This window comes from Drosophila santomea, chromosome 3R (genome assembly GCF_016746245.2).
Source record: "Drosophila santomea strain STO CAGO 1482 chromosome 3R, Prin_Dsan_1.1, whole genome shotgun sequence".
Classification (NCBI taxonomy): domain Eukaryota; kingdom Metazoa; phylum Arthropoda; class Insecta; order Diptera; family Drosophilidae; genus Drosophila; species Drosophila santomea.
This window is the reverse complement of record NC_053019.2, coordinates 2833126-2850624: the sequence shown is the minus strand read 5'-3', so window position 1 is coordinate 2850624 and position 17499 is coordinate 2833126. Positions and strand designations below refer to the sequence as shown.

Genomic DNA, 17499 nt, shown 5'->3' with positions numbered 1-17499 from the left:
TTGGAACTAACTTAAATCGAAGTATAAAACAGTATAGTTTAGTAGAGTCCTAGGGCTTAGCCTGTATGCTATCGAATTTTAAAGTTATCTCTTTTATTGCACAAAGCAAAAGCTTAAAGATGAAATCAAATGTTTATAAACTGTTATTTTTGTTATTTGTTATTTGTTTAATTTTGTAGCTTAAGGCCCTCAGCTAATCCAAAATTCCGCATAATTTTAATTATGCATTAATTTCTCAATAATAATAAATAATAAAATTTTGAAAAATAACTAATTTAGGTGGCTTTCGATAGATTGTCACTAATCCTCATAAAGTACACTAAAAATAATAAACTTTCATAATTCACAGTAAAGTCAATTGACTAAGTCAATTACTCAGAATTATAGAAACACGATGCGTCCTTTTAATTTCCCATCTTTCGATCATTTCTTAAAACTAATCTCAATATATATTTTTGAATATTAGCAAATATTTAAGTTTTTTACAGACCAGGGACGCTTGACTAGCTGGCACCTGGTGGCAATATCCGAACGGAGCAGGTGGCAACGCCAAAGCCAGATTGTTTATATCGCTTGCGAGAAATACTTCTTATTTTTTAATTATTTTTACGGAACTTGCTATGCAGATCACAATCAAAGTGCTCAAGGGCCAGGACTGCACGATCGAGGTAACAATAAACCATGACAAACTCAATTGAGCTCATTAATATTGAAATATTCCACGCAGGTCTCGCCGACATCGACGATTCTTGAGGTGAAACACCAGATCGAGGCGGAACTGCAGATATCGGCGGCGAATCAAAAGCTATTGCTACTGGGACGCCCGCTGAACAACGAACAGACAATTGCATCCTATCCCAACATCAAAGAGGGCACCAAACTCAATCTGGTGGTGATAAAACCCTGTCTGAAGGACAGCATTCTGCGGGGATTCCGCAAGCACTATCCGGAACTCCAGGCAGAGCGTCTGACCAATGAGTTTATGGCCGATTTCGAGAGGAAAATTAACGAGCAGAGCCTGGACGATTTGGAGAGATTGGCCGACAGTATAGTCAGCAGAGCGGGCACATAGCGCCACTAAAGACCTAACACCCAGCATCCCCAAATATGACGGAAGTCCATCTTAACACCATAATGTTTTTATTTCCCCCCCTAAAAAAATGAGGTAGTAAAAATTAAGACTTGACTGAAAGCGCACGGCCCAAATTGTTTTTTCGTGGCGGTCTGGCAACCCTCCTCCACCCAGATGCAGTCTTTGGCTGTGTGAGTGCGTGCCCGTTTGTGTGAGAAGAAGAAAGAGAGGAGAAATGCGTCTGCTGTCGTGCAAATTTCTTGGCCGAGTTGTGAACTCCGCGCTGCCACAGATAATCATTTCACTGCGATCCCTGTCCAGAACCAGTGCAGCTATGGTGAAAGTAAGTGGGGGTCACCGACTAACAAAGATTTCCGGCTCTGCGGCAGTCCGGATCCCATTACATAAGCCGGTGGGCCGAGCTGCATAAATATTGATTGCGGCGGCACTCGGAAATTGCAACGCTTCAAGGTTACCGCCTCCATCTCTTTCCCTCATTTTTTGAAGTGTGCCTGTGTGCTTTCTGCTCCCTTCACTTCTAGGTAGGAGACTCCCTTCCGGCGGTGGATTTGTTTGAGGACTCCCCAGCCAACAAAATCAACACCGGTGATCTGGTCAACGGAAAGAAGGTGATCATCTTCGGCGTTCCTGGCGCTTTCACTCCAGGGTGCTCCAAGGTGCGTAACAAAGTGCATGTATTCTGCTTGGAGTTTCTGTACTGAGAGAAAAATCGGATAATTTGAAACTAACTTCCAACAACTCATTGTAATTTATGCAGCTTATGTCCATCTGAAAAATACATTTTCCCAACCCACAGACCCACTTGCCCGGCTACGTGAGCTCCGCCGATGAGCTAAAGTCCAAGCAGGGCGTAGACGAGATTGTCTGCATTTCGGTCAACGATCCCTTCGTGATGTCCGCCTGGGGCAAGGAGCACGGTGCCTCTGGCAAGGTGCGCCTGCTTGCCGATCCCGCCAGTGCATTCACCAAGGCCCTGGATGTCACCATCGATCTTCCCCCACTTGGTGGCGTGCGCTCCAAGCGCTACTCTCTGGTGGTGGAGAATGGCAAGGTGACCGAGCTGAATGTCGAGCCCGATGGCACAGGACTCAGCTGCTCGCTGGCCAACAACATTGGCAAGAAGTAAATTGACTACAGACTTCCGCAAACACTAGAAACTCATACAGTAAAGCTAGGCCGCAATGATATCAATTACGTCTTCAAAAGAACTATGTAAAACGTACAATATATGCGATTAAAGATGTTACGTCTAAATATTTGCTTTAATATCTAATTGTGGTGGCTTATAGTCTTTACATCTTATCTGATAACTAGCGGTTGTCCGTGTTGGGCGCGATCTTCTGCGACAACAGTTTGCCGTATCCTCCCCGGCCGGCATCGTAGTCCGTGCGATATTCATCTCGCACCTGGCCGCCGGTTTTGCCGCGACCATATTGCCTGCCCTCGATGAAGCCAGCGTCCCAGTCCACGCGAATCAGTCGATCATCCAAGCGTGTGCCATTCACAAATCTGTGTTGGGCGAGAAAAAAAGTTTTTAAGAGAATATATTTTTCACTTTTTAAAGTCGAGATTCCATATTCCGCATTTTCTACTTTGTAGGTAAACTTTAACAGATCCATGTCTTACAATTTAGGGCACTCCTTACATAAAATATGTTAATTTTCTAGTTTAAAAACAGCAGTACACTCATTTCAGATTTTCTAGAAGTTTAAAGATATTTATAATATTGACACAAAAGAGTTCTAGAGAGGTACTCTATCTCTTCGCAGATCATAGCCCAGCCGACTTATATATCCGTCAGTGCTGATCAATTTACCCGCAAGGATCTGGATATTTTTACGAGTGCCGGCAACAATGCGGCTTCCTCTTGCGCGGAGATGGCTCACCTCATGGCCGCCTCCGCCTCCGATCTGATGTAGTACTCCACAAAGCAGAAGCCGCAGGGCGTCTTCTTGTACTTATCCAGACCCATCACGATCACCCGGACATCGCCGCAGCGGGAGAACAGCTCGTGGATCTGCTCCTCGGTGGTGTAGAAGCTTAGGTTTCCCACGTAAAGAGTACACGAGTCGCGAAGCGATCGCTCTTGCTCCGAGCGCGAGCCCTGCAATTGGGTTGTTGAGTGGAAAGTCTTTTTGAGCGCGTTCTGATGTACTCACCTTGAAGTGCTGGTCGCGGTATGAGCTTAATTCCACGGATGCGGACATATTTTCTGCTATAAACTATTAAAATATTTCCTACGCGTTTATTTAGTGGCGGCACTCCAGCGATTAATAAGTCGATAGCCCTGCTGGTATTTCCCCCTTGTCATCCCTTTCTGTGACCATCGCACATGCAGTATTAATCGGGGATCTTATTTCATAAAAAGTTTATTGGGTAGCAACAATTTTTTTTTTAGTTTTTGTACTATTTATTCAATATATATATTTATTCAATACTGTCTGGGCTCCAACCAAATTTTCTTCTATAAGATGCTTAAATTTAAAATAAAATGTAATATTTACAATGTAAATATAATAAAAACCAAGCTGCTACTCTATGCGATAGTTCTTGACATTCGATATATACAGTGTTTACATTTGGGTATTACCGACACGCGTTAGTACATTTCCAAATAGCTGCTGTTACCCAGAAGTTTCAGAGTCCGTTGTTATTATTAATTTTATGGACTCGGCACACCGTACTTAATGAACACCACACTCAATTCCGCGGGCAGCAAGCGGCATCTGCGCTTTCGCGGCGACGTTACCGGCAGCCGAGTGGAGGAACTGCATCACCAGCAGGAGGAGCTCAAGCAAAAGGCGCCGCTCACCCAGGATGACGTTGCAGCGACGCCGACTGCGCCGACTGCGGCGACAGCGGGCTCAGCGCAGCAGCGACTGCAGAACGGTAAACAAGGATTCCTGATTGGAAATCCATACTTTTGAAATATAATATTTAGAGTTTAGTGTGTATCTTTATACAATCGAATACTGTTTTTTGCACGCTATTCCATACGTACTTTACTTGTAAATATAATATACAGAAATACCTTAGGTTTTATGCAATACATCAAGTTATGAGGGTTGTCAACTATCCTGAATCCTATATACAGCCCTTTATTACAAAATGTATAACAATTTCCGAGTTTTAAAGGTGTTTTATTATTTATAATAACACCAACAATAGAAAAAGTTCAGATGTTTGATCAAAAGGTATCTATTTTACTTAAATCATTAGAGTCCATGCAGATGTAACAGTCTTGTGCATCTCAAACATTGTCATTTATTATTTGCTTTGACATTTCAGGACCCGCAGAGACCTGCACAAACACATTCTACGACTTCTTCAAAGTGGAGATGACACGCGGCTACATGCTGGAGCACGACGAGGAGCGCTATTCGGCACGAAGGCAGAAGATCTACAGTTTCATGCGCATTCCGCGGGATCTGGAGCGGTTCATGGTGTACGGGATAATGCAGTGCGCCGACTCCTTCCTCTACATTCACACTTTTCTGCCCGTCCGATTTGTGATGGCCATTTGGGCCTTGGTTTCCAGGACGGTAGCACGGATTTTTCGACTTCGCAGCAGCGGACAAAGGCTGCTGTCGCCGGCGGAAATCTGTGATCTGCTAAAGGGCGTCATCTGGATGACGGTGACGCTGATAATGCTCCTAGTGGACACGAACAGGGTGTACCACATCATCAAGTCGCAGTCGATCATCAAGCTGTATATATTCTACAACATGCTGGAGGTGGGCGATCGGCTGCTGTCCGCCTTTGGCCAGGATACCATCGATGCTCTCTTCTGGACGGCGACAGAACCAAAGAATTCCAAGCGGGAGCACTTTGGGGTACTCACGCACGTCCTCTTTACGCTAATCTATGTGTTTTTGCACAGCGGCCTGATCATGTTTCAGGTGAGTAATGAAATTTTAATCGCCCTAAAAAACCACAAACCCACATACTTTGTATGTAATTTGAAGGTATGTTTCAGTTGCAATCGTAAGGCTTATGACTAAATTATACTTTCAGGCCACCTGTTTAAATGTGGCAGTGAACTCCAACAACAAGGGCCTGCTGACCATCATGATATCGAATAATTTTGTGGAGCTCAAAGGATCCGTGTTCAAGAAGTTTGACAAAAACAACCTCTTCCAGTTGACATGTAGCGATGTACGAGAGCGATTCCATCTTTCTGTGCTTTTGTTCATTGTGGTCATCCAGACCATGAAGGAGTTTGACTGGAGCATCACCCAGTTCTGTGTGATGCTGCCCGACTGCTTTGCCGTGCTGTTCACGGAAATCCTCATCGATTGGGTCAAGCATGCGTTTATCACGCGATTCAATGAGCTGCCGGAGAGCATCTATAGAGAGTACACGACCAGCTTGGCCTATGATATGACCCAGACCCGGCAAAAGCACGCCTTCTCAGACCATTCGGATTTGGTGGCCAGACGCATGGGGTTTATTCCATTTCCGCTGGCTGTGGTCTTGATTAAGGCCATCTACACAGCGGTCTCTTTCGAGAACCTAGCCGCCTGGCTACTCTTTCTGCTTGCCTATTTGTTTGCAATGGGGCTGCGAATTTGCCTGACCATCTGTGCGCTTGGCAAGGCCTGCAAACTAATGAAGGAACACCAGACAGAGCGGAACAGTTCTACACCGAGTAGCATGACCAATGTGCCTGTTATAGGCACAGCTGCTCCTGTCTCAACGGCTTCGACGGGCGGACAGAACCACAATAACAATATTAATAACAACAATAGCATTGGCTCGAAGCCAGCACAAGTGACCACACTGTTGACACCGCCCAGTGCCGGCCATCTCGATGTGAGTAAGAATTTCTCACGAGCCTCAATCGCTTCCACATCCACGCCAAAGAAAGCGGCCAGTGAGCAGGAGTTGGATGTCACCAACTCATTGGAACTGGGTGCCACAGCTCTCTTCTCCAACAGCGATGTGGATCTGGACGATGTTTGCCTCAACGAGCAGGTGACAAACACCAATGCCAGTTCAGCCGTCCAGGAGGTTTACCAGGAGCAGGATCTGGTGCGCAGCCAACCGGATCTAATGCTGCTCAACAGTTCCGGCGACGGAGAGGCCAGTCCCAAGGCTAAGCAGGTCACACAGCGGTTGCCCAAGCGAACGCACAAACGTTCCGAGTCGGAGCCGGGCATTCCTAGCATGATGGAGAAGGGTGGGACTTCTGGACCTGCGGGCGGCAACCAAACGACACAGCTGTAGCCATAAATCGATGCTAATTTATTATTATATTTGATTTTACCTTATACGTAGTTGCGTTTTTTGATCTTCTAAGCAACGCTTAGTTGCTCCTTTGTAGGTGTAAGTGAGAATGGATTTAAGAAGTACTTTATATGGTAGCTAAAATTATGTTCTCCCTGGAATATCGAACTGTGCCTCAATATTCTTAAGATGGTGTGCCCCAAGGTATTTCAAAAAACTTTGTAAATCCGTTTTTTTGCAATGTCGCATTTTGGTTGTTACTGAGCCCCTATAAAATAAAAACTTCTAATAGCTTTTGCCCAAAATATTTATTACTATTAGGAGGGGTTATTATTGTATAAACTTATTTAGTCCTTTATGGTATAATAGTACATAATTTCTTTTAAACATTTACAACTGAAATCAGACTTTGGCTTGGAAAATGGGATTCAGGAGGCTCCATTGAAGGCAAAGAGGAAAACTCGTTGGGGTTTCATGGAAATATTACTAATTCGACACGTAACCACCAGGTTGTGTAATAAATATTTTCCAATTAAACAGGTATTTGAAATATTAAATCTCTGTAACGTACACAAGAATTTCAATTATTTTCAGAGATGTGACCTTTACCATTTTCAAGTTGGCAAGATGACAGTTATCCCCATTCGACTCTCATCCGAATGAAACCCAAGCGACTAAGTTCTCCACAAATTCCTAGGGGCAAAATTGCTTTCAGCTTATCGCGAAATTGTTTTCTGGACCAGCTCCAAAAATCTTTGGCTGGGCCCGCAGCTTTTCGCTGGGGGTGCGGGCTTACTAGCTCTGGCTCTTTTCTGAAGTTTGGAGCCCCCTGAGTTGGTTTCATGAATGAAATGATTGCCCGCTTTGTTTGTGTTTGCACGCGTAGAAAAATCAACAAGCTGCAAATGGAGTGCTCGCTTGGCGCCCAGTCCCCATCCATGGCCACCTCCTGGAAACTTACACGCGCCATGGCTCTGTATGTACGCTCGTATGTATGTGGGTATATCTACGCCGCGGGGCGTATCAGTTTTATGAATGAAATTCTACGCTGACCTTGGAGCAGCGCATTGTGGTTGCGTCAGTGCCCTGAAAAGGGGAGGTTTTCGAAGTGACAGCGCCGGTTGAAATCCCCTGGAAAATTCGCATTTATGCTGCGCAAACTCACCAAAATGCCGACTGGGCTGTCCCAACTCCTCGCTGGCCACTTTCATTCATGAAAAGTTCGGCCAACTTCATGAATGGTCCTTCCATTTCGATTTCAAGGACACGCCGCTCCTGCGGAATGGCGTCCTTATCGATTTTCCCTCTCGCATTTATGTATTTTTCACATTCGCTTCTTGCGTGGGCGGAAAATGCGTTTTTCCTCCTTGTTAAATGTGATTTTGGCCAAGATTTTTTCATGTTTGGCTTGACTTCTGTTTAAAGCCAAGTCTTTGCATTGGTTATTCTGCTCAAATTGCCGAATGTGGTCGAATTGGTCGAATGTGGTATCCGTATGGAAAATGTGCTTGAAAAGAGAGCAGATACTTAAAAATAATACCTAATAAGATTGCGGAATGGACATATTTTTATTAGTAAATGTTAAAATTAAACCACTTTCTTCACTTTTATTCAAAACCATTTTCATGTTGTTGCATATCCACAGCAATTACCATTAATTATCATTTATAAGGTAAATTATTAAAAAACCCCGAAAAGTAGGCCATACAATTACCATCACCTGGGCATCTAAAAGAGTTGGCTCTTGTTAACTTTTTGATATGTAAGTTTAAGAATGCATTGCGGACCAGCAGTCTGTGCTCGAAAGTCCATTGCAATTTTTGAGAGGCAAAGGGACATCCTTGGTCTGGGCTAGAAGTAGCCTTGTGCAATATAGACCAATTTTTTATGAATGAAAGCACCGCGGTGCACCGCACCCACCGGTACCAGGGCAATGCTTCACCTTGCTCTTGACTGCCGTTGTGCCCCATTACGTATCGATTGTTCCCCAACTTCGGACCTGCGCACTGGCCGCGGAAAGATACAGATATAGATACGTGTACTTATGTAGATGTTTGGCCACAGCTGCTTATCGCTGACACATTGACGACAATGAGCTTTATATGATGCAGCCCGAACTGTTGCTTCCCACTGACGTCATGAGAATAGAGATGGTGGGGGTTCCTTGCATCGGATGTAACAAAGTCCAAAGGCTGCATAATCGCCACGAAGAGCAATTGAGGGTTTCATATAATTTCTAAGAAGTTGTGCAAAGGGAGATGATCCGAACCATTCATTACGTTTTTTGGATCATCTTTGTCTGAAATGGACGAACTTTAGGATCAGATATCCGTGACTCCCCTTTGGGTAAAGTCCTGGAACCAGTCGAACTGCTCGAGCCAGCGTTGCACAACTCCGCCGAGGACGTAAAGACGCACCGGGACATAGTCGACCTCGTCGACAACATCGTCGGAGGAGTCGGATGCCTTACGCTCGTCTTCCGAGTCGTCATTCGACAGCAGGACATCCAGGGCAATGAGGCAGTGCAGCAGGCTGATGACACTGGCCACCAAACAGGCCGTGGCCTGGTCCCGCAGACTTCCGAAGAACGGATGGAGGGGCTTCTCTGGGTACAATATATCCCCCCTTTGCTTCTCGTCATACCATACGTAGAAATCCGTCTCGGCATCGCGCAGTGCCATCAGGGAAACAATCGTATATAGAACAAATCCGACCAGAGGACGCACCACCTCCTCGACGATCGAAGTGCGATGGCCGGTGCACAGGTTTAAGCTGGCAAAGAGAGTTACCATCGTGTATATGTAGAAGTAGGCCATATAAAAGTAATGCAACAGAGCATCGGCCCATTCCATCGTGGTCAAGTTGACGAACACAAATGCCTTCAGTTGGAAGTACATCACAAACATGTTGACCGTGGTCTCCACACCGTAGAACAGAAAGAGCACCGGGCGCATCTGATACAAATAGACCTTCATTTTTACAGTCACTTCGAACGCTTGACAAAACTGACTCGGTAGGTACGACAGGTGTATGTTTGAAGTAATCCGTTTTGATGTAGTTACAAAAGTTACAAAAGTAGACTGTTAGGGACAGAAATCAGAAAACAAATCAACGTGTCCAAAGCGATTTGACTAAAAGGGATTATAAGAACTAACTACTAAAAGGAAGATCAAAACGACAACAGAAAAACTAATTGACCAAACAAAGTGACCAGTGGTCAACGGTCAAAATTAGGAGACCACAGAAATGATAAGGCGGAATATGCAAGACGAGGGAAGACCAAAATTATATGGTAGAAAGGAATAATGAGAATTCGATATCACAGCGTTTATAAGAACTGACATACGGACAGAAAAACGGACGGACATACGGACATGGCCCAATCAACTCGTTTTGTGATCCTGTTACGAATTCTACTCATCAGATTCTTGGAAAACAACAGATGAGATGGTCAAAATATATATTTAATTGTGAAAGTAAAATCTAATTTAAAGTGTTACATGGGAGGCAGATAATAAATGTGGAGGGCCTAGGTCTTCTAAAATTGGTTTATGGATAAATTTCTGCCCAAATGGTTCCACCATGTGCACTTTGTACCCGGAATGTACATGTGTGTGTAGATAGTTCCCATTAGCGAACTCGACAGACACACTTTTGTTGGAGCCTCGGTTTCTTTCTCGTGTGGAAAGTGCTTTGGGCTCGGCTCATCTCGTCTGATCATAAAAAACCACTTCACCGCGGCGGTTGGTGCTTCTGTTGACCGGACGGACTGCGACTGGAAACAGTAGCAACGTTTGCCTGCCAGTTTGATGCTGTTGACTGCTGTTGACGGCGATTACGTTGATGACGCGCAGACCGCAACGAATTTACGCGCAATTCTCCACCGTGCTCCAAGCTCCAAGCTTCAAGCTTCAGATTCGGCTTCATCTCCAGCTTCATCTGAAGTGCCGAGAGGTGGGGTGCGCATTTAAATAAATGTTTGTACACACGAGCCGCTGATGCAGCGCCAAAATGTTAGCACACTTAACATTATACATAAATATGTAATATTCAGTTAATTTGATTTTCTAAAAATAAGTATACAACTTAAGCCTAATTCCTACATCACAATTCAGGTCAAGTATGCATATTTTTTTGCTATTGTTTAATTTTGTATATTTAAAAATCCTACTTTAACGAAAATGAATATACTTTTGAGGGATTGCGAACCTGGAAAGGTTGCTGGTAGAACCGTGAGCCTAACTTATTCAAGTTCAAATTCAGGTTAAATTTTTGCAAATCATTTTACTATCATAAAATCTATATTAAAATATAAAAAATTAAATAGTTGAGTTCAATGACTTTAAATAAATTGAGATAAGTTGGCAATACCCTGCGATGCCTTTGAATATGCCAATCGATAAAAAGTAATGAAAGAGGTAATCGAATGTAATGCAATAGTGTTGCTTTTAAAGTTTAAATGGCGTGGTTTCAAAAATATTTTTCCGCGGGTGTAGCTCAATCCGTGTGTTGGACCAAAACTACAAGAACGGCCAGCAAAATCACAAAACATTGTCTGCTATTGTGTTGGTAGCCACTGTATTGCCTGTTGCATGCACATGCCTCTGTATGTGTGTGTGTTTGTGCAAAGTAAAAGGGTTAATTCATTTAACCATTTCGACTGCGTCATCTCTTTGTGGCTTCTTAACATAAAAAGCCTGAATGCTGCTGCAATTTTGACAAGCGAACGCACCGCATTTTAGCGACTTTAAGTGCAACAACAAAAGAGGGCAGCTGCTCCTTACGTACATATGTACATATGTATGTATGTACATACTTACGTGCATTCATATATCATATTTATTTTTTCCGCTTGAGATTCCAAGGATCGCACAGTAGTCACTTGCGACCTTTTCAAGTTGAACTTAAGCACGCGAGCCCAGCCCAAAAAAGAAATCTATAAAATTATTTATTTATCCGATTTTGAACGTTTTTACATACCCTTTGTGTCTTTTTCATCGCGGCCACCATATTAAAAGTTACGCGTGTGCGTGCATCGGTTTGCTTCTAATTGGACTGCAATGTATCAGGATCCAACCGTCCAATTAGAAAATCTAATTGGTAATATTTAAATATCAAAAAGGTGGTTTGGATTCACATGAAGGCAATTATAAACTGTTTGAAAAAAACGCTTGGCACGGTTATAACTATATGTACAAATTTTCATTAAAACTATTGGTTAACTAATTATACCCGTTACTCGTAGAGTAAAAGGGTATACTAGATTCGTTGAAAAGTATGTAACAGGCAGAAGGAAGCGTTTCCGACCATATAAAGTATATATATTCTTGATCAGGATCAATAGCCGAGTCGATCTGGCCATGTCCGTCTGTCCGTCCGTCTGTCCGTCTGTCCGTCTGTCCGTCCGTCTGTCCGTCCGTATGAACGTCGAGATCTCAGGAAATACTAAAGCTAGAAAGTTGAGATTAAGCATACAAACTCCAGGGACATAGAAGCAGCGCAAGTTTGTCGATTCATGTTGCCACGCCCACTCTAACGCCCTCAAACCGCCCAAAGCTGATACGCCCACACTTTTGAAAAATGTTTTGATATTTTTTCATTTTTATATTGGTCTTGTAAATTTCTATCGATTTGCCAAGAAACGTTCTGCCACGCCCACTATAACGCGTACAAACTGCCACAAACTGTGTTTAAGACTCTCCTTTTCCCTTCCACTAGCTGAGTAACGGGTATCAGATAGTCGGGGAACTCGACTATAGCGTTCTCTCTTGTTTTTTTATAAGTATGTACATAGAGTAACATCGTGATATTTATAATTATTGAGCAATACTGTTAGATAATGAAAGCATAGTGTTTTACTTAGTTCGCTTACTTGCTATTACAAGTTCAAAATGAAAACAGTGTTTATCAAAACCAAAGTACGTACAAAGCTGGGATTTTTAGTTGCATTTTAACATTTTTTTTTTTTTAAATGTTTTTATCTCTAACAAAATTTGCATTTTCTGATTTTGTATTAAATTATTTTAATCCGCTCCCAATTTTGAGGAATACAAATAGTACATAGATCGACGTTCTCTTAACTCCTTTTTTCGTCCCGCTGATAATGACCAAGTACACTTTACTTTTGAGCATCATTGTGGCTCGCTTTTGGCCCCACAATTAAGCGTTCCCAACTGTTACGTAATCGGTTGCGCAGCGCTGCAAATTGCTGGCGTTACGCCCATCCCAGGGGGCATGGCCGCCATGCGCTCCACATGCCATTACAGGCGGCTAAATGCAAGTGCATAAATAACAATTACAGCTGCAACTGCAACTGCAGCATCAGCAGCAGCGGCAGCAGCAACGGCAGTGGCAACAACGAAAATAGCAATAATAGGCAGCTCGGCCGCTCAGGTGTCAATTGGGGGCCGCTCTGACCGCCGGCCATTTTGCAAAAGCGCATTCTGCTGATCGCCACATACATATGGGTATAGGTATAGGTATAGTTATAGGTATATCGGCATATAATGTACGTTGATTATTATGTTTACACTATATGCGAGATCGGCCTGCTCCGCAAGATTGCCGGTCGCGGTAATGATCCCGGACCGTTCAGATCTCAATGCAAATCAACGGCAATTAATAATTCATCGCCCGCTGGGCCTCCTCCTTCCACCACGAATCGCGTCCGAATCCGATGGCAATTATGCGCCAACCCGCGGGTGCCGGGGGACGGTGCTTTGGGGGGCTGCAAAGCTCCCCGGTGGAAAGACCATCACAATGAGCTGGAAAAGTGCACATGCAGGCCAGCAAGAGAGCGGTTCAAGCGCAGTCTCTTGCTTTTCTATGGGGTCGATTACGGACCACCTTATTAGAGCAGTTTTCATTGTACTTCTGGTAGACTTTTCCTCGGAAGTTGTAAAGTTGTAAAAATTACAATTAGTTGTACAATGATAAACAATTGATAAAAGTTACTTTTAGATTTAATATTATTAACATTTGTTGCTGTAAGAGAACAGAAATATTTTAGGACAGACAATGTGCAACAGAAGGCACTGAAAAGTGAACAATCCACCCTCGCATATCTAACTAAAGCTTCGGCTATATTCAATAAAATAAATTTAATATGCAAAACAGCCGGACAAGAGCGTAGCAGCAGCACTGCAAACTGCTCCAGTGGCCGCCTGTCGTCCAATATCAGCAAATTTGCAATAAAATATTTGTCTGGCCGTCGCTCTCAGTGGATCGAGTGGATCGGAGTGGGGTTTCTGTCGAGTTGGCCGAGTTGGTCGCTAGGCCAACAGTGGGTCGTCGTCGAGTGGTCGCCGCCCGGCTACTGCAAATTATTTATTTGCACCTTTCGCCGCCATCGTCTGACTGGCCTCCTACTGACGCCCCCTGCCCCTACGCCACTCCACCATTCTCTTATTCTCTTTCTCCAGCGAACTGCATTTCCATTTGCTTATCAAATCGCTGGCAATCGGCGGAGTGAGAAATGCAGGGCAAATATAAATATTAGTCGGCTGCAGACGGGTGTTATGTGCACTGGAAGAAAATCACGCGGATATCCCTGACATTCGCGCATTACGTAATCCATATCGCATTCCGTTGGGGGAACTACCAAAGAGCTGTCTAAAAGTATGCAGCAATAAACTTCAAACGTAGCTGCTTTTAGGCACTTTTACAAAGATGTTAAGCGCATTTCTCATCAATTTGTGACAACTTCCTAGTGTGAGGAGCAGTAACAGCATATAAGCAGACTAACAAATTCTTTTTTCATATCAATAATGCGTTTTTCAAACATTTTTCCCTTTGTGTGGCAGCATGGGACTAGAACTAGGACTGGCGTATGAAATTAGGCGCTGCCAATGCGCCGCCAGCCATTTCGACCTGTCCGATGCATGAAAAGTGTGAAAACGAATTAGTGGCCTGGCTCAGGGATCTGGAAACTGGCTCAGCTCCTCGCTGACTGGGGAATTGGGGGATTGGGGGAAGGGGGGAATGAGGAGCGGGGCAGACAGAGGTCGCTCAAGTTATTAGGGTCTTTGCATTCGTGATTCCCAAGCGAGTCGCAAAGGTGAAATCGAATATGTGGCAATAGCTGTTGTTGTAAACAATGAGTGAAATATGTATGTTTTATATGCTGCTATAAAATTAATATTATTCCATAGAGTTTACATCATATATATTTTATTAGGAAGTACATTATTATACGCTCCTTCAATAGTTAACTTTGTTAAAATTCCTATTTCAAACAGCTTCATTTAGCTATGTAGTGATCCAATTCCAGTTCGATAATATCCCAAGTCGCGTTTCCAGAACTGATGGCTGCTATTTGGTCACAACTCCTGGAAAAGTATGGCCAAAACACATCTGTCCTCGGAGGACTTTAACACATGTCGCTGGTTTACTGTTTGCTACGCAAATGGCTAACCAGAAAGCCAGGCCAAATTGTCACTGGCACCCGTGCGCCCAATAATTATAACAATGGGTGGCCCCAGCGACAGTTGCCCCAGCCGAGTTGTATAGCTGGATGTGGAGCTAGAGTTGGAGCTGGAGCTGGAGCTGTGTAAGCCGCGTCATGTTCACAAATTTGTTTGCATTCCGCAACGGTGGTCGCCACCACTGACAAAATGCTTAAAACTCAAAGCCCAAGGCACCGAAACGCACAAAATGCGGAAAAAATCGAGGAGCAAATAAACCAAGCCATCGTCACATATGACAAATTTTGTTGTTGAAAATCGTGTAGCTGTTGCGTGTGGCTTTTTCGCCCCACTGGTCAGGCGGAGGGGGGCGTGGCGGGCCTAAAGGGGCGTCGGGTGCCACATGCGTGGCGCATGCGTGGTGGAGTCGGTGACTATGACAAATCGCCACATGGCAGGCGGCCAATTAGCAAGAGGAGAAGTCCGTGCAGACTGGTTTGATGCCACCTGATAGACTCAAGATTAATTACAGCTAATGGCCGGACTAAGCTTCCATATGTGCATAGCGATCGATCCTATACTTTTGATTCCATATATCATTACCAAGTGGAGGGACTTGAGTTTGACTTCTTTGGATTTGGCTGCCGCGAGTGTTTATTAGACTTTTAAAAGAGTTCTAAAAAAGCCATACAAAGCTACTTGAAATTACACTAAAAGTACGCTATTAATTTTCAGGAAAATCTTTAGTTATTTCAAAGTTCATGACAATATCATCCAAGTCATGACTTTGAACGCTTTCCATTTTGAGAATAGATTCCTTTCGGGCCCAATAATTCAACTGAAAAGCATAAACTTCAGAAACCAATTCAAGTGAAATCAATAGATCAAAAGATACTTACGTTCTGTTGATATGAATCCCACAGATCAGGACTTCTCCCGACACTGAGTAACAAGCTCACCTGTTTAGTACCACTGCTGCGCACTTTCAGAACACCATGAAGTAGATTTTGCGTCAGTTCTGGGCACTGATCGAGGATCAGCTCCTCTAGTTTGGTATTAGCCTTTATGAAGTCCAAAAGCTGTTCGTCAGTGAGATCTGGGCAGTTGGCGAACTGAGCATAGGTTATGCCAACGGGGAAACACAACTCGGCCATGTCCTGGTACTCGAAAATGCAATTGGACAACTCCAGTGCAGTCAGGTTCATACAGCGATCTAGCGCCAACTTACTTAGGAATTTCGCATGATCTGCAAAGCTGCAATCAATTTTAATGCCCACGAGCTCATTGCATTTTTCCTGTACCACATTAGATAGGGCTTTTGTTATGTCCTTGTTTGCTTGAATCTCGGTGATTCTCAGCTCCGCAAGCCGTGGCAACTGAAGAATCTCACTTTGACCGGCAAAAAAAGTGTCGAGGTGCACCAATAAATTGCACAGATGTTTGCAGTGTGAGATTCCCCGTATTGGATATGTATGAGGACCGGGCAGATCCAATGTCTTCAGTGGTGCGCCACTCAAGTAGATGGCCTCCATAGCTGGTGTAGAAATCTCCCCTGCGATCGTCAAGGCTTCCAATTTGCCAAACTGGTCAATGAAGCAGTCCTGGACCGGGCAATATATAGCAAGATCGGTCAGGTTGCTCATCAGTCGTGGTAGGGCGAGAAATGGCCAAAGAGGGAATTTGGTTTTCGTTTTGCTCGGCGAATTATCCCAGGTAATGGCACAACATTTCACGTGGAGCAGACGTCCAATATTAGCCCTTTCCAGGATGTTCAGCTCTTCCTGCAAGTGCTCACTGCGGAACTTAATGCTGGGAATATCTCTGATCATTTCCTGTAGAAACAGCTCCAAGTCGGATCTGCGCAGTTTCCGTTGCATGAACTCGAAGTTCAGCCGTGGATGTTGCAACCTCCACAGCATGTGAAGGGCATCCGGAATTTGGCCAACATGGCGGTGGAGCAGAGTCTGATCATTGACATTCAGCTTCCTGAGAACCAGTTTCAGCAGGGCCAGATCCTCGTTTTCTCGCTCTGAATCACTGCTTGCCACCATGTCGTTGGCATTATCATCTTCCGTTCTTGGAGAAGACATTTTTAAAAAGCTTATACCTTGAATGAGAGGTTGGGATATGTTTGCTTTGAATTGGATAAAAGTCTGTGTCAAAATGGTTGAAGTAGAGCAAAGCACATGCCTAGAGCTACGTCGTTTTTAAATATCCACATCATTGCTAAAATACCTATCTCTTTTGGTTCCTGTTAACAAAATGGCATATACATCGACTGATTTGCCAGTGCAAATAGTTAGGGAGCTGATAGCACCACAACGAGAAATTCAGATGAAAATGTCCCCCACTTTCCAGCCAACACTGGTGTCACTGTTACCACCCTGCTGAGATCGGATGCTAACGAGGCACGGATATGTTTTCATTTCAAACTGATTTTGTTTTATGGACCCAGGCATGGGGCCGACCTGATCAACGGGGACACTTGGGGCGATCCAGTTGGACTCCACATCTCCACTCTACTGCTTTTCCCGATGCCATCTCATCTCGGGCGGCACTTCTTGATGCTTCTCTGGCCCAATCCGTGTTTCAAACTCTCCGCTAATGAGGCGACGAGTTGTTTGGGAACTTATTTATGACACTTGACTGCTCATATCTCGGCTTTTGTTTCCAAAGCATTTTGCTGTGGCATCAATTAGGCGATCGGCTGGATCAATACTTGGTTTTCAAACTAGTTTCACAATGAAAACGAAACGAAGGTGAAAAATCAGGAAAACC

At 44.0% G+C, this 17499-nt stretch overlaps 6 protein-coding genes across 7 annotated transcripts; 3 read left to right on the top strand and 3 right to left on the bottom strand.

The window, feature by feature from the left end:
* The first annotated feature begins 486 nt into the window (after positions 1–486).
* LOC120451536 (ubiquitin domain-containing protein DSK2) lies at positions 487–1197 on the top strand. Its single transcript, XM_039635314.2, has 2 exons — positions 487–668; positions 728–1197. The coding sequence occupies exons 1-2, from the start codon at positions 621–623 to the stop codon at positions 1070–1072; spliced, it is 393 nt and encodes a 130-aa protein (XP_039491248.1). The 5' UTR covers positions 487–620; the 3' UTR covers positions 1073–1197.
* Positions 1198–1255: 58 nt separating this feature from the next.
* LOC120451534 (peroxiredoxin-5, mitochondrial) lies at positions 1256–2347 on the top strand. Its single transcript, XM_039635312.1, has 3 exons — positions 1256–1415; positions 1615–1749; positions 1890–2347. The coding sequence occupies exons 1-3, from the start codon at positions 1308–1310 to the stop codon at positions 2217–2219; spliced, it is 573 nt and encodes a 190-aa protein (XP_039491246.1). The 5' UTR covers positions 1256–1307; the 3' UTR covers positions 2220–2347.
* LOC120451535 (nuclear cap-binding protein subunit 2) lies at positions 2337–3407 on the bottom strand. The gene is made up of 3 exons (XM_039635313.2): positions 3253–3407; positions 2980–3197; positions 2337–2602 (listed from the first exon to the last, which is right to left on the bottom strand). The coding sequence occupies exons 1-3, from the start codon at positions 3298–3300 to the stop codon at positions 2404–2406; spliced, it is 465 nt and encodes a 154-aa protein (XP_039491247.1). The 5' UTR covers positions 3301–3407; the 3' UTR covers positions 2337–2403.
* A 284-nt stretch (positions 3408–3691) lies between these two features.
* LOC120451533 (protein TAPT1 homolog) lies at positions 3692–6721 on the top strand. Its single transcript, XM_039635311.2, has 3 exons — positions 3692–3982; positions 4382–4992; positions 5108–6721. The coding sequence occupies exons 1-3, from the start codon at positions 3781–3783 to the stop codon at positions 6317–6319; spliced, it is 2025 nt and encodes a 674-aa protein (XP_039491245.1). The 5' UTR covers positions 3692–3780; the 3' UTR covers positions 6320–6721.
* Positions 6722–8015: 1294 nt separating this feature from the next.
* On the bottom strand, positions 8016–9689 carry LOC120452268. Its single transcript, XM_039636397.2, has one exon. It carries the CDS (start codon positions 9292–9294, stop codon positions 8641–8643), a length of 654 nt encoding a protein of 217 aa, XP_039492331.1. The 5' UTR covers positions 9295–9689; the 3' UTR covers positions 8016–8640.
* Positions 9690–14994: 5305 nt separating this feature from the next.
* Positions 14995–16867, bottom strand: LOC120454121. 2 transcript variants are annotated; one of them, XM_039639156.1, is made up of 2 exons: positions 15621–16867; positions 14995–15559 (listed from the first exon to the last, which is right to left on the bottom strand). In XM_039639156.1, exons 1-2 carry the CDS (start codon positions 16809–16811, stop codon positions 15446–15448), a joined length of 1305 nt encoding a protein of 434 aa, XP_039495090.1. In that variant the 5' UTR covers positions 16812–16867; the 3' UTR covers positions 14995–15445. The 2 variants fall into 2 exon arrangements, with proteins under 2 accessions (XP_039495090.1, XP_039495091.1); XM_039639157.1 differs by lacking the exon at positions 14995–15559 and having other exon boundaries at positions 15661–15800; positions 15863–16867.
* Between the last annotated feature and the right edge of the window lie 632 nt (positions 16868–17499).

Bases quoted from the DNA above. Each gene is read 5' to 3' on its own strand.
- LOC120451533 (XM_039635311.2), top strand. From the start codon at position 3,781: ATGAACACCACACTCAATTCCGCGGGCAGCAAGCGGCATCTGCGCTTT. The intron at 3,983-4,381 runs GTAAACAAGGAT...TTGACATTTCAG, and splicing joins GCAGCAGCGACTGCAGAACG to GACCCGCAGAGACCTGCACA. The intron at 4,993-5,107 runs GTGAGTAATGAA...TTATACTTTCAG, and splicing joins GCGGCCTGATCATGTTTCAG to GCCACCTGTTTAAATGTGGC.
- LOC120454121 (XM_039639156.1), bottom strand. From the start codon at position 16,811: ATGTCTTCTCCAAGAACGGAAGATGATAATGCCAACGACATGGTGGCA. The intron at 15,560-15,620 runs GTAAGTATCTTT...TATGCTTTTCAG, and splicing joins GGGATTCATATCAACAGAAC to TTGAATTATTGGGCCCGAAA.
- LOC120451535 (XM_039635313.2), bottom strand. From the start codon at position 3,300: ATGTCCGCATCCGTGGAATTAAGCTCATACCGCGACCAGCACTTCAAG. The intron at 3,198-3,252 runs GTGAGTACATCA...ACCCAATTGCAG, and splicing joins ACCGCGACCAGCACTTCAAG to GGCTCGCGCTCGGAGCAAGA. The intron at 2,603-2,979 runs GTGAGCCATCTC...CGCCCAACACAG, and splicing joins GAGGCGGAGGCGGCCATGAG to ATTTGTGAATGGCACACGCT.
- LOC120451534 (XM_039635312.1), top strand. From the start codon at position 1,308: ATGCGTCTGCTGTCGTGCAAATTTCTTGGCCGAGTTGTGAACTCCGCG. The intron at 1,416-1,614 runs GTAAGTGGGGGT...CTTCACTTCTAG, and splicing joins CCAGTGCAGCTATGGTGAAA to GTAGGAGACTCCCTTCCGGC. The intron at 1,750-1,889 runs GTGCGTAACAAA...CCCAACCCACAG, and splicing joins TCACTCCAGGGTGCTCCAAG to ACCCACTTGCCCGGCTACGT.
- LOC120451536 (XM_039635314.2), top strand. From the start codon at position 621: ATGCAGATCACAATCAAAGTGCTCAAGGGCCAGGACTGCACGATCGAG. The intron at 669-727 runs GTAACAATAAAC...TATTCCACGCAG, and splicing joins GCCAGGACTGCACGATCGAG to GTCTCGCCGACATCGACGAT.
- LOC120452268 (XM_039636397.2), bottom strand. From the start codon at position 9,294: ATGAAGGTCTATTTGTATCAGATGCGCCCGGTGCTCTTTCTGTTCTAC.